This window comes from Sinocyclocheilus rhinocerous, unplaced genomic scaffold (genome assembly GCF_001515625.1).
Source record: "Sinocyclocheilus rhinocerous isolate Xijiao unplaced genomic scaffold, SAMN03320098_v1.1 scaffold1740, whole genome shotgun sequence".
Lineage (NCBI taxonomy): Eukaryota > Metazoa > Chordata > Actinopteri > Cypriniformes > Cyprinidae > Sinocyclocheilus > Sinocyclocheilus rhinocerous.
Window position 1 is genome coordinate 263804 of NW_015651446.1, and position 27196 is coordinate 290999.

At 35.7% G+C, this 27196-nt stretch overlaps 1 protein-coding gene across 5 annotated transcripts in view; it reads left to right on the forward strand.

The window, feature by feature from the left end:
- Window positions 1-3050: 3050 nt before the first annotated feature.
- Window positions 3051-27196, forward strand: part of LOC107712808 (ras suppressor protein 1) — a 35886-nt gene continuing 11740 nt past the window's right edge. For 3 of the 5 annotated variants that reach the window (XR_001636831.1, XM_016518140.1, XM_016518141.1), the window contains exons 1-8: window positions 3051-3229; window positions 4816-4927; window positions 5143-5193; window positions 9160-9280; window positions 14051-14169; window positions 15394-15476; window positions 16689-16803; window positions 19915-20047. Coding sequence is in view for 4 of the 5 variants with exons in the window: in XM_016518140.1 (XP_016373626.1) it covers window positions 3212-3229; window positions 4816-4927; window positions 5143-5193; window positions 9160-9280; window positions 14051-14169; window positions 15394-15476; window positions 16689-16803; window positions 19915-20047 (752 nt within the window). In the remaining variant the exon portion in view is untranslated. Of the gene's footprint in view, window positions 3230-4528; window positions 4692-4815; window positions 4928-5142; window positions 5194-9159; window positions 9281-14050; window positions 14170-15393; window positions 15477-16688; window positions 16804-19914; window positions 20048-27196 lie in introns of those variants that run through there. The other 2 variants (XM_016518143.1, XM_016518142.1) reach the window with 2 other exon arrangements.

Sequence of the window (27196 nt, forward strand, 5' to 3'; positions counted from 1 at the left end):
AGCATTATAATGATTTCTGAAGGATTATATGACACTGAAGACTGGAGTAATGATGCTGAAAATTCAGCTTTGATCACAGGAATAAATTACATTTTAAAATATATTCAAATAGCAAAGAGTTATTTTAAATTGCAATAATATTTCACAACATTCTACTGTATATTTGATCAAATAAATGCAGCTTTGGTGACATTCCTTTCAAAAAACATTTTTTAAACAATCTTACCGACCACAAACTTTTAAACAGTAGTGTGTTTATACTTAAATTATATGTGGATATGTAATTATTCTTTGCTTTTTTTCAGGAAACAAATATCGCCCCTTTCAGAGCTTCTTCAAACCTTGTGTTTCAGACTCACCTGGAGCAGCTGAGAAGAAATAAAAAAATAAATATTCACACACAGGCATGCACACAGAAACTTGTGAACATACTTAGCAATCATGTCACATAAATAATGTAATATGAACCATCATTTGTAGATAACTGTTTAAAGAATGGATTTATGTATGTATTTTTGATGCCTTTTTGGAAAATAAAGATATTTCATGAAGTTCTTGTTTAATTATGTTATGTTTGAGAGACCGTCATAAAATAATTTTACGAAAAAAACAACTAAAACTTTAAAAAGATCTCTTTTGTGATTTTTCTATGGTAATATGTCTCTTGAAGTGTGTGTGTCTCTAACAGAGTGTCCACTACACAAATCAATTTACATATTTACACTCATTTCAAAAGCTGTGAATGTTTGGACATTTTTTTTTTAAGTGCTTAATGTTTTCACTGTCTGATATCCTCAGCTCCACTCTGGACTTCATCCAAACCACCCACTCTGACATCTCAAAGCCAGATGTGTTATACTTTACACACCCAACACAGAGAGAGGCTATGAGTGACAATGAAGAGAATGGTGAATTTGGAGAGAGATAAAAGCAGTGCGCAGCAGGTACAGACACTGCTAATGGGTCTATCTGCTCTGTAGAGGGAGACAGGCTTCAGCTTTTTTCATGCGATGCTTCTATATAAAGCAAACAAACATTCCATGTAATATTTCTTTTTTCTTCTTCTTCTAAACTCAGCAAAATGCTCCCATTTAAGTCAAAGAAAGTCTGGGAAAAGAGGCCCAGCAGTCTGATCAACAGAAAAACAGAGTTTTGAGACATTACCATCTGTATTAAGGCCTTTCTCATGATTTTCACAATCATTTTATAATTGTTTTCCATAACTTTACAGGCTGAAGCTCGGTGTAATAAAAATGTGTTGACCTCGAAAACAGTGCCTCGGAAAAGAGCTTTGGGAGACATTCATTACTGATGCAGAGAGGGATATATATATATATATATGTGTATGTGTGTGTTTTTATATATATATAAAGGATTTAAAAAATAGGTGTCCTTTTCTTAATGCAAAAACTGATTTTTACTTGATTTTTAAGGTGAAATGTTTGGACCAGTGTTATTTTAGTATGACTGAGATACTATTATAGTTTTTATTTATATTTTGAATCAGTTTGTACTATTATAATTACTGTTTTCATTTGAATTTTATTTAGAGTTTTAATAATTTTGTGTGTTTTTGTCATTTTAGTCGTTTTTTTTAAATCTATGTCTATGTAGTTTTTATGATTATGAATGTTTTTTTTTTCAGTTTTAGTTTTAGTTATTTTAGTGCATCAAGTTCAACTAAATTAAAATGAGAAATGTTGTCTTGGCAACTAACTAAACTAAAAAGTTTTTTAAAGTTTTTATTTTATTTCAGTTGACATTTATTTTATTTCAAATAACGAAAATGTTTAGTGGATTTAATTTTAGCTTCAGTTTTAGTTAAAGCGACAGTCCGTAACTTTTGGTGTACTCGCTTATTATGTAAATTTTGAACACAAAAAAAGTTACGGACTGCTGCTTTAACTATAACTATAACCCTGATTTGGGCATATTGTTGACCATTTAATAACTGGTTTTACTTATTGTCATTTTATTTTTAATATGATAACAAATGTGATATTTTGATGGTAACAATCCATTATGGTAACAAAATGACATATTCAGGTGTAAATACTGATATTCAATAGTGTAAATTTACATAAAATTAATATATATTCATTTTCAGGAACATTTAATGTTCTCTAGTTCTCAATAAATCTAACAGTTGACAAGCCATAAAATCCACATCCATTCCAGACAAAACTAAAGCACATATTCAGGAATATGCTGGTGGTCTGCTCTACTCCTGGCACATAATTTGGTACCGTAGTGATTCAGGACAAGCCAAAAACACGGTTTGGAAAATGGATTCATGGTGTACTCGCTTATTATGTAAATTTTGAACACAAAAAAGTTACGGACTGCTGCTTTAACTATAACTATAACCCTGATTTGGGCATATTGTTGACCATTTTATAACTGGTTTTACTTATTGTAATTTTATTTTTAATATGATAACAAATGTGATATTTTGATGGTAACAATCCATTATGGTAACAAAATGACATATTCAGGTGTAAATACTGATATTCAATAGTGTAAATTAACATAAAATTAATATATATTAATTTTCAGGAACATTTAATGTTCTCTAGTTCTCAATAAATCTAACAGTTGACAAGCCATAAAATCCACATCCATTCCAGACAAAACTAAAGCACATATTCAGGAATATGCTGGTGGTCTGCTCTACTCGTGGCACATAATTTGAGAACACCTCATAAATCAAACAGCAGAACATACACACATTCCCACCTCAGTGCTCTTTATGGCCGAGTGTACGTATACTTATAGCTCCTTAATGTAGATTCTAATAAAATACACACCTCCCCGTGCCCTCATGCCATGTCTGTCTGTATCGGTTCTCCGCTGGCTTCTGGCCGAGGGTGTTGGTTAAATATTTTACAACATAAACAAGCCTTGGCCCTGGAATCCAGAACTCCCGCTCTGCAAAGCAAAGTTCAACCATGCTGAAGCATCTGTTGCCACTCACCAAATATAATCAAGCCTATAAATGGAGCCACTGTTTTACAGTCCCCCATAGAAATGATCAACCCTATAAGAACCAGACACAGTCAGAGAGAGACGAACCAAGATCCAGTCTGTGGATGGTCCCACCTGGGACGAACCCAAGAGAAGAGAGAAGTGTCGTCGTACCTCTGCCCCATGCCAGAAGGAGGAGACAGAGAAGACTCTTGTCACTCTTCCACCTTGTGCAGACGTCTAAACAATGTGTCTCCCTTGGAAGGTAGGTAATAGCTGGGGATCTGGGCAGTAGACAACAGCTGTCCACACCTGCTGCTGGATTCCCTAATGTCACATTATTCAGACAGTATTGGATGGACAATGGATGAATAAATAAATAAATGTATAGTTAAGTATTTATACAAGTATGTTGGATGTTGATAGCATTTGTTGTAAGGGACTTAATTTATGTTAACGCATGTAATTAATAATAATAAAAAAGTAAAATAATAAGTAAAAGTAAAATGTCCATATGCATAAAAGCCGATGTTATTCTAGTATAATGGACATACCAGTATTTTTGTTTAATATTTTGAATTCGTTTTCATTTTTGTAATTTCCATATTCATTTTAATTTTAGTTAAAGTATTAGTAATTTAAATTTTTTTTTAGTAATTTTGTTGTGTGTTGCCATTTTTATTAGTTATATATTTTTAATGTCTATATAGTTTTTATTATTTTGGTTTTAGTTTTAGTTATTTTAGTAATTGTCATTATACTGGCCATAAAAATGATATATAGGCTATTTACATTTAATTTGGGGGTACAATATGCTTGGATATGTTCTTGACAGGTTTTTGTGAGATTTACCATTTTATAACACTCATTTTATTTATAATAATTATGAAATATTAGATGTAACAAACAAATATGGTTGACAAGAAATTCTTGACAAGAAATTAATTTTGTTTGTAACAGGCTGCAAGACTAAGCACAATGTGATTTATTATGTAAACTTTTTTGAACTGTAGCCTACTAACTTTAGTGGTCAGTTTATCATGAAGAAAAAAAAAACATTTATAAAACTGAAAAATACGGGGCAAGGATTTTAGTTTCATGACAGAGGTGCGTAATAGGCCTATTTAGAATCCAAAGGAAATAACTAAATAAAGTATAATTGAAAACTTCTGGGTCCTTTATTAAAATAATATAAGATTAAAATAAAACGACTATGACTCATTGAAGAACTTATATCACAGAATCGTTCAATGTCAGTGTCTTCAGATATGCCTAACGTTATACAATTTCCTATAATATTGTACGTATATTATTGTTCTAATCAAACAGGTTAATAGCTAAGAAATAACGAAGGCTTATTGGCAGAATGCTTTTCCACACGTCTCTTGTACATTTTCATTGATTGGTCGAAGGTTACACACCGATGGAGCGGCGCGCGTTCTGATTGGACCTATATGTGCCTTTTTTCAACGATTCTGCAGCTGATTGGACCACGCAACAGAGTTCTGCCTGACATTCTTTTCCTTTCTCCGGACCCCGGAAATACCCTTTTATGGAAGGAATGCGATAGTTTTACAGACATACAATCAACTTCCGGCTGGGTGTGAGCGAGTGTCCTGCTTCAAAAATATCTGGTTTTACTGCCCGGAGGGCTTGTTTTTGTTTGAATTTGTTTTCTGTTTTCCCTGCATGTTTGCGTATTTTCCGTACAGTTAGGTAAATACTGAATGAGTTCTTTATATGATTGTAATGACTAGATTTGACCCGCTATTTGAGGCAAAAGTGGCAAAACTCTCTTCGTAAGATTCTGTGCTTGATTCAGGTCTTTCATTAGCTAATATTTTCTTGCAGAAAATGTCGAAGTCACTGAAGAAGATAGTGGAGGAGAGTCGGGAGAAGAATATACCGGAGGTGGACATGTGTGACAGAGGAATATCAAACCTGCTGGATATTCCTGGACTATGTGAGTTACTATACAAGTTTAAAGTTTAATGTTGTGTTAATGTTAATTAAAGAGTGTGTATGAATCTTATTCGTTTACACTGTAACTAAATGGCTGTCATAGTAAGTTGTCTCTATTTACAGTATGATTGCTGTAGAAGATTAGTGGCGTCATCACGTTGACGCCATCACGCAGTGGCATCATCAACTAAACGTGTCATTATTTTTGTTTTGTAGTCACCTTGTCCAACATAACCCAACTGGTCCTGAGCCACAACAAGCTGAACGGTAAGTTCTACGTGTTTTTATTTTTGTCTTTTTATATACAGTGCAGTAGGGCTGTGCGATATTGAAGAAATATGTGATATGCGATAACTCATTCAATAATGCGATATTCGATATGCGATACGATAATGCTTAAAGTGCCACATGCTCAGATGAAACCGTTTTACTCAGCTGTTGCTGAGTCAGTTCTGTGAACTTCTATAACTATCTTGTGTCATATATATATGGTTATACCACAACGAATTCCTTGTGTTTGCGCACACTTAAGTGGTGAATAAAGCTCATTCTGATTCTGATTCTAATATAACTAGCATACATGTTTCACTTTTTGTGAGAAGAAAGCACCCCTACAACAACTTCTGAAAGTGAAGGGTAGTGTTTTACTCTAATATTACATAAAAATGTCATTTTAACATTATAGTGTAATCATTTTAACGAGTTTAGGAACTGAATAATAAAAAGGAAAAATGCAACACTGCTTAGTATTTATTCAATATGCACTTATTCTTATTTAAGCTACAAAAGTTATTTAGGTAAGAGCAGTGAGTGATTTTCTCTTTGTCTTTTGTTCATGGCCCCAAATATTGCAAGCCGTAGCAATATGCATATTGCGATATGTACATTTGCAATATTTTGATAATTTCGATATATTGCACAGCTCTACAATGCAGTTATATTTACACAAACTTAATGCATTACATTTTTTGAGAAATGATAAAAAAATTCTGTACGTTTTATAGCATGGCTGTGCCTAGGGTTGGAGATGGTGATGGTTACTTAGAAGGCAAATAATTGTTGGAAAGGCAATTCCACGAATCTCAGATATGATTTTGCATACAAAATAGGAATTCAATCTAGAAAACAACTAAGCAGAAGGTTTAAAAAAGAGTTCTAGGGTGTAACTATAGGGGAGTTGCAATACAATTTATGGAACTGTTAAAATTAAATCAAATAATATTTATTTTAATTGCTTGAGTTATTATTATGTATTACAGTTCATTTTATTTAATTAATTTATTGCATGAGATTTTACAGCACAAATTTATTATTATATTTAGACTGCAGGTTTATGTTGAAAGAACTGGAAGGAAGTCCACTAGAGGGCTGTCTTGCCCTTACTGATCACTAGTTGTTTGATTTTATCATCTGCTCAGTTTAAGTACCTTAATAATAAAGAGTGGAGATTAGTAGTTAGGAACATCTTCATTGCAATCTGTGAACATTCACTTTCTTTTTTCTTTTACATGTGAGTGTAAAGATAATCTTAGTTAGTTTTAGGTAGAGTAATTATTAGGAGAAATATGTTTATCAGTGTAGTTTGTGGAGCTTGTTTTCCCCTCCCACATAATCTTTGGGTCCATGTTAACCGCTCTGAGCCATGTTCACTCTCATCTGATCTGTACAGGAAATGTTTGGTCGGGGATTTGTTTGTTTATGCAGGAATCTTTTCCCTTAATCTCCTTGAAGATCTCAGAGTGATAATGCACATTTCTGTCAGGTAGCGTCTGTAGTAATGATCAAAGCCTTTTAATACGATTTTATAAGATTTGAAGATGAGGAATTGATTTATTCCGTTACGGGTCACACCGCTTGTCTGTAGATTGTTTAAATGAGGGAGAAAAAAAACTTTATTGGGTCCAGAAGCCTGAGACCACTAGCAAAATGTAACTATTTTGCTTTAAAGGGGTCATGTCCCCTTTAAAAAATAAATAAATAAAATAAATGTGAAATTAAATATGTATTAAGTAAATACTAATATTATTTTATTATAGTACATTATAATATAATTATAGAATATATAATATTCCCCACCCCCCCCTATCCTTTTTTTGATTGTTTGTTTTAAGATTTAAATAAAAATAACAATTTCCGTTTGTTTCTGTACTCCACAGTATAGAAATAGGAAATAGAGTGTATTTTTTTTGGTCTGTTCCTTACCACTCTGCATTTTCTCCTTCTCTGTTCCTCTCCGCTCTCTCATCCTGCCTGGTTAAAGAGCAGAGACAGGGAATCTGCCATCTTTTGAACTTTTCAGGTGGTCAGGAATTACAGTGACATTTGGAACCCTTTCATTAGTGGCTCATGAGTAAAGCAGGGCTGCTGTTCGGCCCGGGCAGGCAGCAGCTCAGGTAATGAGACAGAGAGGAGAGAAGGCCAAACCTTTCTGCTCTACTCTTTGTACTGTTACCATCAGCCTTTTCTGCCTGTTTAAAAGCCTCCAATAAGGCGCACACACATTTAAAACAATGTATTTACAAGCAGATTTTGTACTCACAACTTGTGCATACAAAAAGCAAGAAAAGCCAGTAGAAGGACAGCCTATAGCGCTTTAGAGTCCAGTCTGTCTGTGGTTTAAGATGATAAAGTGTAGATGTCTGTTGGAGGCATGTGTCTTAAGGATGGAAAAGGCGGAACTGAGATCAGTCTTGTGTGTCATTTGGAGACGAGTACAGGGACCCTGACATGGGACGCAGGGTTCAGTGTTCTGCAGTGTCTCTTGGTGCGTTTACAGTTCCGTTGAGACATTGGGAAACAAATCGTATGTTTCAAGTATCTCTTTATGGGTGAAAAGGTCAGAGGATAGATGCGAAAATTGGGAATTGAATGGTCAGACTGAAACATACTCAACTAGCAAGGACACAACAACACGATAGAGTAATTTTTATGTCTAAAATGTACATTTCTGTAACACTTTCACTGTTATAGCTTTCAAAGTTCCATTCAAATAGTTGCATATAAATATAATAGCAGACTCAGTCTCATATTTGATTGTACTTGATCTACTAATTACATAACATTTGATAATGGCTATTCATTCTTATTATTGTTTTTAGGATGAATTTATACATAATTATTATTATTTATGATAATAATAATTTATGGTTCTTATTAACAAGCGCATGTGCTGAATATAAACAATATATAACACTGGTAACGGCTTTTCATTGTTTATTATTAAATGAATTATTTATATATTTTTATTGTTGGTGGTGAAATTAACAATAATTAATTTAATAAAAAATGATTAACAATAATAATAATTAATACTAATTTATGTACATTGATTATTAAAAATTAAGAATATTTTTTTAAATATATTTATATATAATAATAATTATTATTATTACTGATGATGATGATGATTAGATGATAAAAATAATTGGTTTCTTATTACCAAGCACATGTGCTGAAGAGTGCTGTGAGAATTTCTACCGATCACATAACATTTGTTAACAACTTTTTTTTATTGTTTTATTATTAATTAATTTAGCCATTATTATTATTATATAGAGTTAATAAGAAACATATGTATCACTTTACAATAAACATTTACTCATAAGTTAATTTATTAGTAGTAAATTAGTAGAGGGCTGTGAGAGCGTGTGCTTTTATGTTTGCGTTTCGTCGTTGGAGTTTTGAATTGCTTGCGTGACAGCCGAATCATTTGTTCCTCCGTGTCTGGGGTGGAGCTGCTCTCGTTGATCTCTCTGGAGGAATTCGTGTCATGCTGTTTGTGTAAACCTCTCCCACCTCCCCTCCTCCGTAATGAGGGGCCATTGATCAGCCAGTAATCGGATAGAGCGACTGTTCTGCCCATCGATCTCTGTCGACAGCAGAAAGGGGCAGGATGGCCTTGCGGGAGGGGAGGGAGGGGTGCTGCTGATCCGTAATGCTAAAGCCTCCATCATTAAAATGTCAAATTTATCGCTGGGGGAGTGACCCATAATTGAGCCATCAAAGACCCGTCTATCCGCTGACTCTGATAATTAGTCGTTAAACCTCTGCAGGTCGCCAGAAAACCTTCGGTCTCTGATCATTAGACCTCGTGGCTGGTTTGGGAATGCTTTACCTTGGTGATTAGAATACAGTCAATTGAAATGTTTTGATTGATGATACCTGCAGAACTGAAGTTGTTCTCATTTATTTATGAATTTATTTATTCTCACTCTCGTTCTCTCTCTTTTTTAGCTGTGCCTCCAAACATTACAGACCTGAAGAACTTGGAGGTGCTGAACATGTTCAATAACCAAATTGAGGAGCTTCCAACCCAGATCAGTAGCCTTCAAAAACTTAAACATCTGAACCTTGGGTTAGTCTGATGTCTCTTGTTTTGTCTACTTTTCGTTCCTTATTTTCATTTTCTTTTGTTTTGTGTTTTTTTTTTTCATCTCGTCATTTCTCTTCTCTTCTCTCTTCTCTTCTCTTCTCTTCTCTTCTCTTCTTGTTTTTTTTTAAAATTTTATCTTCAATTCTCGTCTTTTCTTGTCTTATATCTCCTTGTCTTTCTTCTCTTGGCGTCTCTTTGCATCTTTTCATTTTGGTTTTTCACTCCTCCCCCTTTGCTTCCTCTTGTTTCGTCTCATCTTTTTTTTCTCATCTCTTCTGACATTGCTTTTTGTTCTCTTCTTGTTTTGTCTCTTCTCTACTTTTTCCCTTGTTTTGCTTTTTGCTTCATGTCGTTTTGTCTCTTCTTCCATCTCCTCTCCTTTACACTCTTATTTCTTGTCTTTTCATCTCATTTTGTCTCGTCTCTCATAATTGCATCTCTCTTTTTCTTGTAGCCTCGTCTGAACTCTTCCTGTTCTTTCTCTTGTGTTCACGTCTGTTCTCTTCTTGTCTTATCTGTACTCTTGACTATTTCTCTCACATCTGCTCTGCTGTTGTATCATCTCTTCTCATCTTTTTGTCTTTGTTTTTCACTACTCTTCTTTCTTTCTTTCCTCTTCCTCTTCCTCTTGTATCTTTTCTCTTCTCTTCTCTTCTTGTTTTTTTTTAAATTTTATCTTCAATTCTCGTCTTTTCTTGTCTTATATCTCCTTGTCTTTCTTCTCTTGGCGTCTCTTTGCATCTTTTCATTTTGGTTTTTCACTCCTCCCCCTTTGCTTCCTCTTGTTTCTTCTCATCTTTTTTTTCTCATCTCTTCTGACATTGCTTTTTGTTCTCTTCTTGTTTTGTCTCTTCTCTACTTTTTCCCTTGTTTTGCTTTTTGCTTCATGTCGTTTTGTCTCTTCTTCCATCTCCTCTCCTTTACACTCTTATTTCTTGTCTTTTCATCTCATTTTGTCTCGTCTCTCATAATTGCATCTCTCTTTTTCTTGTAGCCTCGTCTGAACTCTTCCTGTTCTTTCTCTTGTGTTCACGTCTGTTCTCTTCTTGTCTTATCTGTACTCTTGACTATTTCTCTCACATCTGCTCTGCTGTTGTATCATCTCTTCTCATCTTTTTGTCTTTGTTTTTCACTACTCTTCTTTCTTTCTTTCCTCTTCCTCTTCCTCTTGTATCTTCTCCTCTCGTCTCATCTCCTCAGTTTGGTCCTCTTGATATTTTTTCTCCCATCTCCTTTGGTTTTCTAAACCAAAAACCAAAAAAAAGCAGATTATTTTTGGTCATAAAACCTGCCCAAATGTCACTGTTTATCCTGAGGAGGATCCAGTTGTAGCATCATTCTAGTATGTGTTGTGGATCAGACACTGTTCTAACCCTCATCCGTCCCTCGGGTCATTTTGACCCAAAACTAATTTTTAAAGATTTTTTAAAAGCGTTGATCGTTATGTTATGAGACTTTGTTACTTTTGTCACACTTGAACTGGGAATACATGAAAAAAAAATGTGAGTGAATTCGAGCAGTTTAAGTGGGTGCTATACAAAAAGTGTCCCTCGCGGGTCATTTTGATCTGCCACTGGAAAAGCATGGAATTTACGAAAAAAACTGCGGATTTTTATTTTATTTAATTTTGTCACACTTGAGCATGGAGCACACACAAAAAAAAATTCTGGAAAAGCATGGAATTTACGAAAAAACTGCGGATTTTTTAAATTTAATTTTGTCACACTTGAGCATGGAGCACACACACACAAAAAAAGAGTCGATTCGAGGATTCTATATGGGTGTCCCTCGTGGGTCATTTTGACCCGGCCATAGGAATGAATGGAATGTCCGAGAAAAAAAAACAGCATTTTTTAAAATTTATTTGATTTTTTTTTTCACTATATAATATCTGACACAATCCAGAAAAGATGCATACCCAAACAAAGGGCTGAGACTACAGAATGTCCCCAATGCACAAAAAACTCACATACCCACACACACAGGCACACACACACACACACACACAAACAAACAAACATTTAGTGTGGTATTTTTTGACAATATTCATTCATCATGACAGTAAAATAGGGCATTCTAAGTCAATATACTGCAGTATTTCCTCTCTCAATCAGTAGAAAATATGGTTAACACCCGGTCATGCATGAAAAAAAAATACCGTCATGTACCGGGAAACCGAAACCGGAAAATACCGTGATATAAATTTTTGGTCATACCGCCCAGCACTATAATAAAGGCTCAAGTTGGTGTAGTCTTAAAGATTTCACTTTTTTGGGTGAAATCTTCGGGTCATTTTGACCCACGAGGGACACTTTTGCTATAGATTCGGGAGGGACGGATGAGGGCTAATCTCCTGCTTATCAAAGTATATCTGGTTTAGAGACAGTGGAAAGGTCGTCAATCCTTCTTTGTGAGGTTAAGAAGCCTTGACAGTAGCAACGCTGCTGTCTTTCTTAGTGCTTCTTCCTCTCTGACTCTCTTCATCCCATGTCATCTGGTCACTCCCTGGTGTTCAGAGCCCACCTCAGCCCCACCTGAATCCCGAGGGTTCTCCTTCTTCTCCGAGGGCGGAGCCTCCACAATGTCACGCAGGATTAAAGCGCAGCACAATCTGCCCCGCGTCTGACACCGCACATTTTTATCGATTTGCTGTCAGACGCACCATTTCTACACACAATCTTGAAAACATAAGCCGGCTTGTTGTATTCCCGGCTGCTACTCCCGACTCAAATGTGCGGATGTGTGTGTGAGCGTGTGGCCGCCCGTTATCCTGATCTCATTTGTCAAAACAATTCCCTTTCTCTGGTAATTGCTTCACAAACATGTGGTGGAATCAATTTGTTTGTTTCTTTGAAATCCATTGCTAAAGTTTCAGAGTCTTCACGGCAACCAAGTGTCATTTGAAAGAAAGAAAGAAAGAGACGGAGGACAGATGCGTAAGCAAGAGTTAATCAGCATCTGATTTGGGTGCCCCTCTCTCTCTCTCTCCCTCTCTCTCGTGTTTTATCAGCGTCATCGGACACCTTGAGCACGTCTAATTTCAGATTCCATGTTCTCTGTCGGAAGTTTTCCAGCCAAAATTCAATCCGTTACATTTCAAGGGCGAATATGATTTTAACATTTACAGACACAACACATTTTTAATATTGGTGAACTAACTGAACACTAGACTTGTTTATATAAACGGTGTTGTGTGAAAGTCTGAGACCGTATTGAAAATCTGGGATTCAAGGGATTCAGATATACACTACTGTTCAAAAGTTTGTTAAATTTGAAAGGCTGAAGTCTCTTCTGCTCACCAAGGCTGCATTTATTTGATCAAAAATACAGTAAAACAGTAATATTGTGAAATATTATTACAATTTAAAACATCTGTTTTCTATTTTAATATATTTTAAAATTAATTTATTCCTGTGATGAAAAAGCAGAATTTCCAGCAGTTTTTAGAATGAATGAGGATCATTCTGGTCACAAGATCCTTCAGAAATCATTCTAATATGTGGATTTGGTGCTTAAGAAACCTTTCTTACTATTTTCAATATCGAATACAGTTGTGCTGCTTTAATATTTTGTGTAAACTGTAGTATTTTTTTTTTGTATTCTGTGATGAATATAAAGTTCAAAAGAACAACATTTATTTTAAAATCGAAATCTTTTGTAACATTATAGATGTGGTCTTAAAGTTTTGAACGGTAGTGTAATTTTAAATCGATACATTTACAAACGGTTACATAACGTGACAAAAAAATTAATTTGCTTTAATGTGTGAAAGAAATATTTCACTTATTAAAGCAAAAGGGGGACAGACCAAATGCCAAGACATCCTTACATTTTTTGTTTTCAGTTCAGTTTTTAACTCAAATTGTCATGCTGATAATTCATAATTAAAAATGTTGAATTAAATTAGTACAATTAAAAATGGAAGTGGTTTCACACTTTCACTAGTGATCTCAGACTTTTGGTCCATTCTGTATTTAACTTTGAGGTTATAAATGTGAGTAGATCTGTTGACCTGTGTTATAAATCTGAGCTGCGTTTGAAATATCAATCATAATCTGTGAGATGGATCTGTGCGGACTGCTCTGTCTCTGTCTCTATTTCTTTTTCAAACCAATGCTGTTCTTTTAAAATTTCTATTCATCAAAGAATCCTAAAAATGTATCAGTTGTACTTTGTAGTCTTTTTAAAAAATCTTTTTTTATTAGCATGATTTGATCTAATGATGCAATGGGATTCAAATATACACTACTGTTATATATTATTTTTGTAAGACTTGATTTTTGATTAGATATGTAAAAAACAAAATGTTGACAAACATTTTTGGAAGTTTCAGTCTTTCCTTAGTTAAAGCTGCAGTCTGCAATTTTTGCCTCTTTGTCGCCATCTCTGTTTGAAAACCTGCAATTGCAGCTGCTTGTGGAATTATCTTCCTTGCGTGGGTTGTGCGGCGGCACGGCTCCAGCGTGGATTAATCTAATGTTTTGAGGAGTATGTGTGGCAGTCAGTCACCGCACCGGTGTGGATATTGTACTTTGCACTCACAGATTCTAGCCTACGTCTTGGAATATATGACACTGCTCTGTCTCTGTCTCATGTCTCTGAGTCTGTCTGCTATGGATTTTCAATGGGTTCCCCTGTGTCAAGAATTGACGGGTGTTTTATAAGTGTGTGTCTGTGAGTGGATGTGTGTGTGAGGTTGTGTTTGAAGCTGATGATTTGGTTAAAATGGCGTTTTATTGTCTTTATGTGTAGGATGAACAGGTTGAGCACTCTTCCACGAGGGTTCGGATCTCTTCCGGCGCTGGAGGTTCTGGATCTGACGTACAACAACCTGAACGAGTCCTCACTGCCTGGGAACTTCTTTTACCTTAGTAAGTCTGCAACACACACAATGTGTTACCGGTGTAACCTGTACCATTCTTAATAATTCAAAACAAAAGACCGTTAATGGACTTTTTAATGTATATTCTGGACTAAAATGAGAAGAAATGTAAAAATGTAGCTCAGTTGTGATTGGCTAGCAATTTTGCGCATGTCAGAGTGCACATGTTTTTATTTGAATTAAGTTAAAAATTTATTTAAAAGTGGTCTCCCTTTTGCTTTAGTGACTAATATTTTCTATATTATAACATAAAGCTGCTTTTCAATTCCTTTTTTTAATTTACATAATTAAATTACATTACAATTTGGGGTCAGTAAGAATTTTATTTTTAAATGAATACTTTTATTCAGCAAGTATGCATTTATACTTGCTGAATAAAAAAATTGTGACCACAAAGTCACAAATTTTCCACAAATTTCCATTTGTTTATTGTTGTGGGCTTATTGATTTCAGATTTACGCACTTAAACAAAAACAAACTGTGGTCGCTTGCATTTCAGGGACCGGTTCTTTTGGCAGAATAAACTGCAATGAGAACCAGACAACCTACTAACAATATGCAAACAAAATAACCGTTAACTTAATCATCATCATAATCCTCATCAGTCCAATCAGCTGGTCCCGTCAGAGGACACTGATGAGCAGTGATGGGCTCTAATAACCTGTTATTTTAATGGCAGCCACATAATGAAAGCACCATCTTAACATTAATCAAGGTCTCTGATCTCTAACCACACACACACACACAAACACTATCATACACACGCTCCCAAACCTCCATTTATCACTGTTGTTTGGAGTGGTAGTCATATCAGCTGTGATATTGACTTCTAAGGAAAGTTGAAATGGATATGATTGGCTGTTGCTGTTGCTTTAACCAATCAGAACATTGGATGGACAGGAAGTGGGTGGGGATTTTTATAAATCCCAGTTCCAAATGATCAAAATACATATTAGTTTTGGCCCTATTTTGTGTAGGATTTTCAAATGTAATTGTTTATTGCTTTTCTGAATGTTTGTCCATGTGTTTATCCCATGTGGTGCTCAAGTACGCAGTATGAGTGTGTATTTGATGCTGTTTGTCGATCTGTTGATATTGTGTGTGTACTTGAGTGTAATATTGTAGCCATGCTGTATCAATCAGAGATGACCGTTTCTATTGATCGGTGTTTGCAATACTTCTCACAAACACACACTTCTCTCTCTCATTTCAGCCACCCTCCGTGCTCTCTATCTCAGTGACAACGATTTTGAGATTTTGCCCCCAGACATCGGCAAGCTGGCCAAGCTACAGATAGTGAGTAATTTATCTAAATTCCCTCTGAAATCAATTGCTTTTGTGGCGGCGCTCTGTGCCGTGTGTGTTGGATTTATTCTCCGCAGTGTGTGTTCTTTATCAGATGCGGTGAGAGGTGATTTAGAGGCTGATCTTCAACCCTGTGCTCGCTAAGATCGGACTCAATGCAGGGTCACAGACACATAAAACAACTGATAATTACAACTTTAAACTTGAAAATAATATTCAACTATTTTGGTTTGGTGTTGCGTTAAAATATGGGTGTAATTACACCCATGATTTTTAGAATATAAGGGTTATGAAATGCTGTCAATTACCACTCAAAGTTGTTTCGACTTGCCCCACAGTTTGCAAAAGCAATCAGAAATCACATGTACAGTGATGCATTTGTAATGAAAGGCTATGGGACAAGAAATTATGCTAGGAAAGTATAGCTGCAAGACTAAAAAGCTACACATTTCTACTTTTACACCCTATAGATTGCCCCAAAATGTCCAATGTATTTGTTTTACTGTAGATTCTTTGTTTGCTTGTTTTTGAACTTGAAACCTGGAGTGTTTTTTTTAAAGACATCATGAAACAATGTTTGCAATACATTTAGCTTCTTTTTATGTGACATTTCTGAGTAAAACTGAATATTCAGTGGAATATAATTTAGGGGCTTGTTTTTATCTACTTTGAATTGACGAAAGATCAAAACTTATAACATTTTGATGAAAGATTATAAAATGTATTTATTTATTAATTTATTTTTAGAGTTGCATGTATAAATAAATCATGCTCAATAAGAAAGGAACATTTATTTAGAGTAATAAGTATAGTAAATAAGTAAGTAAATAGGAGTTATAGGCAAGATTTATAAGTAAATAAAATTGATTATTTGATCATGGATGCAATTTATTATTGATTAATATTATGTAATATGCCTCCCCACAGCCTTAGTTATGTCAGCAGAAATATTGTTTTAAATATGAAAAAAAAAATTGATGAAAGATTATGAACTTATTTTGTAATTTTATTTATATTTCACATGCATAAATAAATCATGCTCGATAAGACCACAGCCATTTATTAAGAAAGTAAATAATATTGAATATTTTTGTTTTTATATTGTATTTTATACTCTCTGTCCCTTAACAAAAATTATTGACAGTTTTTTTTGTTTTGTTTTTTTATTTGCTGTCACTTAAATTCTTCTGTCTCTGTTCTTAGTTGAGTTTGAGGGACAATGACCTCATCTCTCTACCCAAAGAGATCGGAGATCTGGCTCAGCTGAAGGAACTTCACATTCAAGGGAACAGACTCACTGTACTGCCTCCTGAACTTGGTGAGACATGAACTTGTGCACAACGTGTTCCTGGATCAACATCTTATATATTTCAGAGCAAACGATCAAAACCTGACCTTAAAACAAGAGGGCAATGATTGGTTGATGGGAATGCAAACTATACACACCCTCCTAAACCAAAGAAATCCACACTTTACACACCGGCGCAGCCGTGCACTCTAATTGGCTACAGATTTGTCATCTCTTGTGTGATTGGCTGGAGGCTCTGGGTTGGATCATACCTCACTGACCCACAGAGTGGTACTTCTGGGGTCAACCTAGGTCAAACTCCTCTCTACCTGAGTGCCTTCACTTTGGGGAAAATCTCCTCATATATATATATACACACACACACACATTGACTGCCCTTCTGACAATAGTTTTTCTCCTGTCTTGTTCCATTCCAACAATTTAATCTATGATTCTAGTGTACCAGTATTCCAGCATTATGTCAAGACTCACCTCAAGTGTCATATAAATGTCCTTCTATACAATATCAGTGGCCCTGCACAGTGGGTCAGCATATACGGTGATCTTTTAGTCTGTTGCATGAATTCCAAACAATTTTTTTCTGTTGGGAGAAATTGCATATAAATTGTTGTTGTTTGTATGGCTGTAGATCATATTGTGTGAAGGGTAAATGGAGAAAGTGGCTTACAAATTCATGGTCAGCTGAGGCGCATGCCGTTGAATGAGCTACAAATAGCAAAATTCATGCTAGCAACTGCATAGTGACATGCTTTTTAGCATGAACTCCTTAGCAACTGCATAGCAACACCCTCAACCACTCACTAGCAGCATGACTGAAGAGTTTTGACTGAGTGTCATTTAGTGCATTGCTATGCATTTGCTAAGAAGTTCTGGTCAAATCAAACACTGTAGCAAAAATGCTAGCAGCCGCATAGCGACATGCTAACAACCACTCAGAACACCCTAGCAACGCCCTAGCAACAGCATAGCAACACTCTCAACTACTCACTTGCACCATGACTGAAGAGTTGTGTTATTTAGTGTGTTGCTTGCTATTATGGTTGCTAAGGAGTTCCAGTCAAAATCAACAACGGCATAGCAACACCCTAGCAACTGCATCAGAAAACTTCAAAAACCACTCAGAACTGTTTAGCAAGCGCATAGCAATGCCCTCAACCACTCACTAGCACCATGACTGAGAGTTTTGCATGGGTGAACAGCGCTCATATTGTTTTCAAATTTTTGTTTTATGAGTTATGTAGTGTTTTAGCAATTGCTCATTGTTTACTGGCGTTCTAGGTGAGTGTGAACGCTCCGGTCAGCAGGTCTTTGTTCTGTGCACTCTGTAGGGTAGACTCTTCCTGCGTGTAGCTTATTAGGACCCCCTCTGTCATGTCCCTGTAATCCCACTCCACAGACCGGCCTCGTTAAGACCACCGGCGCCGTGTGTATGTGTGAGAGAGAAGAGCCCAGCTAACAAGGCGCAACCAAGCGCACATGCCAAGAGCAGGAAAGGAGAAGGAGAGGAGGGGAAAAAAGCGAGGGATGTGAATGAGAGTGTGCAAAGAGGACAGATAGACAGTCTTTACCATTCAGAATATCTCATGTGTAAAGCTGATGCTTTAAACTGTTATATGAAAAGAGGAAGAGGAGGGTGGAAACTGAACCAAGCAGACGTCTGGTCGAATGCTGAGATCTGAAATAGTTTTAGATTTAGGTCTGCTGTCTAGGTCTTGTAGGTTCAGGGCTGATGTACACTAACGGTCGTGTCTGACTGCGTTTGTGAGGTGTGTCAGTGTGTGCCGGGGTTCAGGTTTAATTTCACCCCCTCTTTGATAGGCTGCTCAACAGTTCCTAATCAGAAACTATTTAATTAGCCCCCTTGTGAGCTGAGATGAGCCACATTAGCACTTTGACCTGTACTGTTTCTTCTGCACACTGTGAACCGCTTCTCCTCTGGTCTTGTGTTGCCACGCCTCATCTCTTCTCGTCTCGGCTCTTTTCTTCTGCTTTCGTCTCTTCTCGTTGTCCTCTTTTGTTATGACTGTTCTTTTGTCTCAATAAGTTTCTTTCTTAGTATCTTCTCTTTTTCATCTTGTTTCTGTTCTCTTCTCTCTTGTCTCATCTGGTCTCTTCTCATCTTTTCTCTTGTGTATCCAGTCTCTTCTTTTTTTCTTATTTTATGTCCTGTTTGTTTTTCTTTTCTCTTCTCTTCTCTTTCTTGGTCTCTTCACTTTTCACATGTTTTTTTATGCTTTTAGTCTCATTTACTCGTCTTGTATGATCACATCTTTTTTCTGGTCTGTCCGTTCTCTTTTTTCTCATCTCATGTCTTGTTTTATGTCTTGTTCGTGTCTTTTCTTATCTTGTCTCAACTGGTGTCTTTTCTCATCTCGTCTTCTCATCTCATCTCGTATCATCTCATCTCATCTCATCTCATCGATTCTCTTCCCTTTTATTTTGTTGATTTTTCCCCTTTTCTTTAGTCTTAACTTTGTCTTGTCTTTTCTCTTGTTTGTTCATTTTCTTCTCTACTTGTTCCATTTTTTCTTATTTTTCTCTCTCATCTAATTTAATCTCAGCGGGTCTCTTCTCTCTTATGTCTTGTTTCTTACTTTGCAACTTTTTCCCCCTCTTTTTACCTTATCTCATCTCGTCTCTTGACTCTTGTCTTGTTCATTTATGCTTTGTCTTGTTTCGTCTCATCTCATCTGGTATTTTCTCTCTTATGTCTCGTTTCTTCTTGATCTCTTTTATCTCATCTCATCTGGTCTCTTCATATCTCATCTCATGTTGTCTCTTCTTGTTACTTGTTTCTTTTCTCTCATCTAATTTCATCTCGTCTGGTCTCTTCTCTCATGTCTCATTTCTTGTTTTGTCCCATGTCTCATTTGTCTTTTCTTGTTGCTGCTTTTTATTTTGTCTGGTCAGGTCTCTTCTCAGTTTTTCTTTCTTGACTCATCTGGTCTCCTCTCATGTTTCCATCATGCCATCTCATTGCCTTATCTATTCCTATATCTACTCTTTTCCATTCTCATCATCTCTTCTCTTTGCTCAATTCATCTCCTCTCCTTGTCTAATCTTACCTGCTCCCTCCTTCCCTTTTTGTAAATATGTAATTTCTTCTCTCTCTGTCTGTAGGTAACCTGGACCTGACAGGCCCAAAGCAGGTGTTTAAGGCTGAGAATAACTCCTGGGTGACTCCCATCGCAGACCAGTTCCAGTTGGGCATCTCTCATGTCTTTGAGTACATCCGCTCAGAGACTTACAAATAGTAAGTGAAACTCTTCATTCCTCTGTGCTGTTAAATGCCCAGGAGCATGTGCTGTGAATCTGAGTGACACAGAAGAGGTGGTAGCTCAATAATGAGCAATCCAAGCTGCTTACACAAAGGTAGCAGGTTCAATCCCTAGTAGTAGTGAACAAGACACTGTTATACAAACTCGTGAACACTGGCATCAGTCACTAAAGAATTATTGGGGTGTTTGCTTGACGTATCGCAGCCCTACTCAGCCTGTGATGGATTGGATGCCACAACTTCAGCCTGTAAAACACAATGCTAGTTGCAGAACTTAGATTAGGTCAAGTACACATCAGCAGCCCTGATTCAGACACCCTCCCTGGGTCTTTAACTAAGAGAAATGTCCTGAAATGTCTTGCTAAATACAAAGTATAAATTTAGTCCCTCTATACAGGCCAGTTTTATTGTGGCACATATTTTTCTGGAACAACCCTTAGGATGGTGATGAAAGAGAGGAAAGGTGCAGTTCTCTTATTATTTCAGGATCTGATGATTTAATGCACAATCAAACTAATTAAAATGAAAGCTGGAGGCGTTACCCTGAAAGTCTCGTTGCTCTCTCTCTTTCTTGATCTCTTTCTTTCCCCTTACATGCTCTAAAATGTTATGCAGAAAATCTTTAATTTGCATTAATTTAAACCGTGACTTTTCGCATTGGGTGTCAATAGCACTGACCACCAAAAAAAACAAAACAAAAAAAAGCAGTTTGGATGTGTAGAAATGAGCATAGAGAATGTGATTTGGTGTTTTGCACATGCGACCAGAGTTTGTGACTTTTCACATCTTACCAATATCTCCATTGTTCTCACCATCATTGTTTGTGTCTCAATTCTCATAGTTTATTAAAAAAAAAATCAAAAAAGAAATAAAAACATGGAAATATTGTAACCTCTGTTCACTATTTTGAAAGTATATGTTACTATAATACTTAGTGTTTTATTATCTTATATATTAATGTTGTATTATATATAATTGTACTATACAAAATATACTACATATGTAGTAATATTTATATAGTTGTACTATATGTAGTATAGAGTACAGCAACATATATAGTAAATATATATTGCAACTATTTAATATATTATATATATATATATATATATGTAATACTAAGAAATATATGTAATACTAGAAATATAATTAATAATAATAAATAGTACAAACAACAAGTAGCAACATGGTACAAAATATGTACAATAATAACATTAAATATGAATTCTACTATTTATAATATATTTTATTATAATATTTATTAATATTATAATATTGTAGTAAAATATATGAATATATATATATATAGTATATTTTATCATATTTATAATTCAATGTATCATTTTAATTTAGTTTTAATGTATTCATATTTGTATTAATATGTTTAATGTTATTATGTATAGTTGCGCTATATATAATATAGCAACATAGTATACAATATATAATAACATTTAATATATAAATAAAAATAAAATATTAAAACAACAGACATTTAGTAACCACTAGTATATAATAAAGCAACATATGCTAATATAATGTAATCATAATATATTGATTAATTATTTATATAAAAAATATAATACATGTAGTATGTTATGTATAGTTGTACGATGTGTAATATAGCATACATGCTTCTGTTTTATATACTGGTATATGTTATTATGCATTTTAATAGTATGTTACTAATATGGCTCAAACCTGACAAAAACCTGACATAATCCTTTTGACCTAGGGGAAGGAAGTTTCCAGACTAATTGTAGTATGTTTCACGGCCCTTTTCCACTTACCAATCCCCTTGAACAGGAGGCAAATCCCCCTTTGTTTGATCATTTAGCTGCTTGCTGTGCTGCTGTCTGGAGAGGACCGTCGTAACCCACTTACCGGAACTGATCTTCCCCTACGGGCACAGTCAGAACCACCACGCATCTCAGTGTGTGCTGACACCGTGACTGTGCATGTGTGTGTGCATGCCTGTGCGGTGCGCAATAATCAGATACTGCTGCTTGAAATGTTTTGAATAATTTGTAATGATAATACTGCGTATCATCTGTTCTAATGCTCCTGTGTTTTGCTAAACTCAATAGTTAGTTTGCGCATCAGATAGCCTACTTCCTATACGCTGCTTTGTATCGAATTAAAGTCCACAAGGTTTGAAGGTTACGTCGCTGAGAGCTGACATTGCATATTCGCTTTGATAAATGGGAATTTTTGAATGAATCAATGTCGTTTGAAGCTGTCATCCAGTTTGTGTCAAGCAGTCTGCCGCATGCGTTAGATTTTTGAGTCCGATATCTTGAGTCTAAGCAGTTCTGACCACCATTTATCTGTCCATAGTTATCTTTTTGTACTTGTTGTGACATTTAGTCAGAATTGCTCCTCAAGTTTTAGGAAGGAGATCTCCATCCAGAATGACTCAGAAGTGTAGCCTTGTGGTGAAAAATCTAGTCTGGCAACCCAAAGCTTGCAGGTTTGAACCCCACCAAGGTCAATCCATGCACTATAATCATGTTTACTTACCATGTGTGGTTCCTCATTGAGAACCAATCTGGGAGGTTTACTTAATCAAGTCAAGAAAAAGTATTAAGAACTCATTTTACTTCTGTAATGTGAAGTATTTTTGAAGGGAAAAAAAATGTCTGGCAGGATTTTATCCATTGGGAATTATTTGGATTGTGAAAACTGGACATTTTATATTTTTTATGTCAATGATAATAACACAATTTTCTTTACAAATACGTCTTTATTTGCTAGTATTATAAATTAGTACAGCAACTATTGGTAAAACAGTTATCTAAAACAATGGTTAAAGCAAAGATGCTTGTGTGTTTGTTCCTCTGTTTATGTGTCTGCGAATGCGCGCAAGAGAGACAAGTAGATTGTCTCACATTAGACAAGTGTTAACGGTGTGTAATTCTCAGTAGGTGTGTGTCCACGGTTCAACAGTTTCATTCTCACCTGCCTAAATGTCCTTCAGCTAAGAAATCACAAGACTCACACCTCTCTCCCTCTTGCTCTCTCTTCCTTTCACTATTCCTCACCTCATCCAGTTTTCACTCCTGATGGACATTTTCTCATTTAAGTTCACTGATCCAGCGTTTCGAAATACCAGAACGTTAAAACAGCAGAAGACAGCCGCATCCAGGCTGCTTTCATTTTTAATTGGCAGGGTTGTACCATTATAACTGGGCATACTCTGTCTGTTTTAAGTGGGGGCGCACAAGAAATCTATATTATATGAATATATCTAATATATCTCAGTGTTGGGGAGTAACTTTAGTTATGTGTAATGGAATTTCGTAATTTAATTACAAAATAAATGTAACTGTAATCCGTTACAGTTGCTGAGAAAAAATGTGTAATTAAATTGCAGTTACTTATGAAAATGTAAACGATTACAAATGAGGTTACATCTGTATATTTTCACACACATACACAGATTTAATTGATTCATTTCCCAAATTGCATCAACTGCTCAAAAATATAAGACACCAATGTTTCAGGAATAGGACACATGCTTATTCGATAACTGTTTTATTTCCTATTTGGGTTTATTTATATGCTTTACTGTTTTAAGATTAACTGTTTTTTCCAAGGCATTGTTAGATGCCAGTGTTTCCTGATGTAGCTATGCAAATGCTTGATTTCAAAAACAGTATACTAACTATTATACTATCTGTATAATCTGAGTTTAATCTCATAACTAATCTAAGTAAGAAGAGGTGCAGCTACCCATAATGGGAACATTCAACTACCCGTAATGGTAAGGGGGCGTGACTTTTCCAGACAACGTGCACTAGGCAGTTAGCAAATCACAACACACTGGACCAGCTAGCCAATCTGAGCCCAATTGAGTATTTCTGAGGGAGGGGCTTCAGAGGAACTCAACAGACCTTTTTGACGAGAACAGAAACAGCAGTGTAGAATAAAGGTAAAATATGTGAAAATAATGCGTTTTTTAAAAAAAAAAAAGAAGCATGAACACATGTTACACTGCACACCATAAACACAATCAAGCCTTCAAAAAAAGCTGATCAACCACCCCTTTAAATGTTTTAACATGATTAACAGTTGAAAACATTCGTTAGAAATTTAGAAAAGTAATCAAATGTAATTAGTTACATTAATAAAGTAATTGAAATAGTTACACTACTTATAACATTTTAAATAGGGTAACTTGTAATCTGTAACCTATTACATTTCCAAAGTAACCTTCCCAACACTGACTATTGACTAATAAAATACGAATAATTGACTGTTATATATTATATATAAAATTTAAAAATAAAGTTGGAGAAAAAAAATAGATACATACATATATTTTCTACTTTGAAAAAAATCTACTTATAATTAAAAAAAAAAAAAAATTGACTCCGCTATAAAAACTGGGCAAATCAGCTAGACCTACTGGGGAAACGTCACCACGCTAGTTCACCCAAAAATGAAGATTTGATGTTAATTTACTCCCCCTCAGGCCATCCAAGATGTAGATGACTTTCTAATCTTTAGTTGAACAGAATAGAAGATTTTTAGCTGAAAACATGGTCCTTGATGCTTCATAAAATGCAAGTCAATGGCTACCGTCACTTTGAGAGTCAAAAAAGCAGATAAAAAACACTAAATGAATCCCCACAGTTCCTGATAATATATTGAAGCCAAACGATCGCTCTGTGTACGAAACTGAACATTATTTACAACATTACAACCTATAACCCACAGCCTCAGGCAAACAGTCCTGCATGCTTATGCTCATGGTGTACGCACGGCTCATCATGGATGGGTTGATGGTGACTAGCAAATTTTCATTTTTAAGTGAACTATTCCTTTAATATTCACAAGGCAAGCTCATTTGCCAAACCCAATTTTAGAATTACACCCTTCTTTCCAGATTCAGCCCTGGTTTTAGGATGATTATTTTTTCTTACCCGACCGTTCATTTGATGGCCGTTATGATCAAGTCATGTTGTTTCTTGAGTGCTGATGTTTTGTCCAATATTCTAGTCATTTATCTTGAAATCACACAGATGTTTGGAATTAAAACGGTTGACAACGAGTCTTTACCCTCCTCTCGTTTCCTGCTCTTCTGTAAGTAGGTTTGGTCGTAGTATGAAGCGCGGGTGGAGGAGGAGGAGGGGGTAACCTGTCATGCATATTTCATGGGGCGGCTTGTTAACCTGACAGAAGGATCTTATATCTGACTGACAGCATTGGGGAGACTCTTCGTGCTCATAATGCATTAACATATCGTAAAGCTGCCTTCCCGCCATCTTTTATTCATCACTAACTCTAAACGCTTGTTGACCGCGGTACAACCGCTGCAGCTCTTTTCACAGCTGTCCAAGGCTGACTGAAAAACCAACCGCAATTAACTTCCCAGCGGCACAGACCCTGACATGCACACATGCAGGAAGTCCCGTGTCTATCCAGTCATGGGCCGGTCGTACGAGTCAGCGGGAAGGACAGTCACAGACTGGGAATTACTGCATGTGTGTTTTTTATAAAGAGATTCAGAGAAGCCTCATTCTGTGACCACTGGGGTCAAAGGTCACATTGCGGTGTAGATTTTGACTTTTTTTTTTTTTGATAAATCCTTTATGACATGATATATTAATTCATGTTATTCTATTTTATTCTGATTAAAATAGTATGTATTTATAATGCCATATAATAGTGTATATTAGTCAATTAAATTGTTTTCATTTTTGTTGATGGCAATGTCCAAAATTATGAGACCAAACATTAAAGAGCAGGTCATATGGATTTTCGAAAAATATCTCTTTTGCAGTTTGTAACGTAGCTATCCTTCACTGTAAACAATCTGCAAAGTTGCATTATAAATGAAGATATTGTCTCTCAAAAGAAAGAGTCGGCTCTGAATCGCCTTAAAGAGTCGTTATATTTTCGAATCTTCTGCCTGTTACCGATCTACGTCACTGGGTAATGCATTTGCATAATCCCCGCCTGCCCACCAAATAGGAACACTCTGACCTGCCCACAAACACTTCCGCTAGTTAGTGTGTTTATATCATTTCGAGAAGACGCTGTTTTCCACGATATCACAGCAATACAATTTGAACCTTTTGTTGTGTGCTCCTCATTTTACTGAGGACTGCTTCTCTAATCTTGGCTTTTATCTTCATTGGCTTCTAATCTTCTTTATTTGGACCAACAAGCGTCTCCGAACCACAACCTGTAAGTACGATTTATACGTTACGAGTACATTCTCAATTGAGTGCTCAAAATATCTAGTTTTTTTGTGCTAATATGTGATGTATACCTAGTGCAGCTTTAGGTTTCCAGGTAAACCACAATATTACTTTCTTACTGAAATATTTCTGATAAATCTCTGTGAACCCACTATTTCCTAAGAATGTGTCGTAGACCCAAGTTCGGAAGACCGCGTTCACATCATCCAAACGTACCGAACTCTGACGTCAATCGAACCCGGGTGCGCACCAAAAGTGCTAGTGTGAAAGCACCCTTAGGGTGGATGATGTGAACGCTGTCTTCCGAACTCGGGTGCGCACCCCAGAACTGTACCCGAGTCCGCTTAAAAAGGGTGGTCTGGGGTGCGGTTCAAGTACGGGGTAAACAGCTGCTGGCTTGATGACACAAACGAACTGCGGTTCGGACCCAAATAATATAATGTGAACACAGTCCAGCGGGGGCAGGGGGAGGGGGGCAATCGAACTCTGGTTCGGACCAAGCAATCGAACCAATTGTGAAAGCACCCTTAAATACATTCTTTTAATTGTTTGTGCAAATGTAAGTTATAATATGATATTTGTATTGTGGATATAGCTTCCTCTAAATCAATGTTGTTTTAGTATTATTTATGTACTATTACATAATTTATTAATATATTGAATTAGCATGTACTTTTATATCTTCATTTTTCATTTTAATTTTAGTATACATTTTAGTTTTATGTGCTTGTCATTTTATTGTTTTTTTTTTATATTTCCTTTTAGATTTATTTATATAAGTGTATTTACTTTTACTTTACTTTTACTTTTAGTCATTTAGCAGACGCTTTTATCCAAAGCGACTTACAAATAAGAAAAAGTAATTAAAACTAAAAGCTAAAACTCTATAAATACTATATATATACACATTTAAGAAAATAAAAGA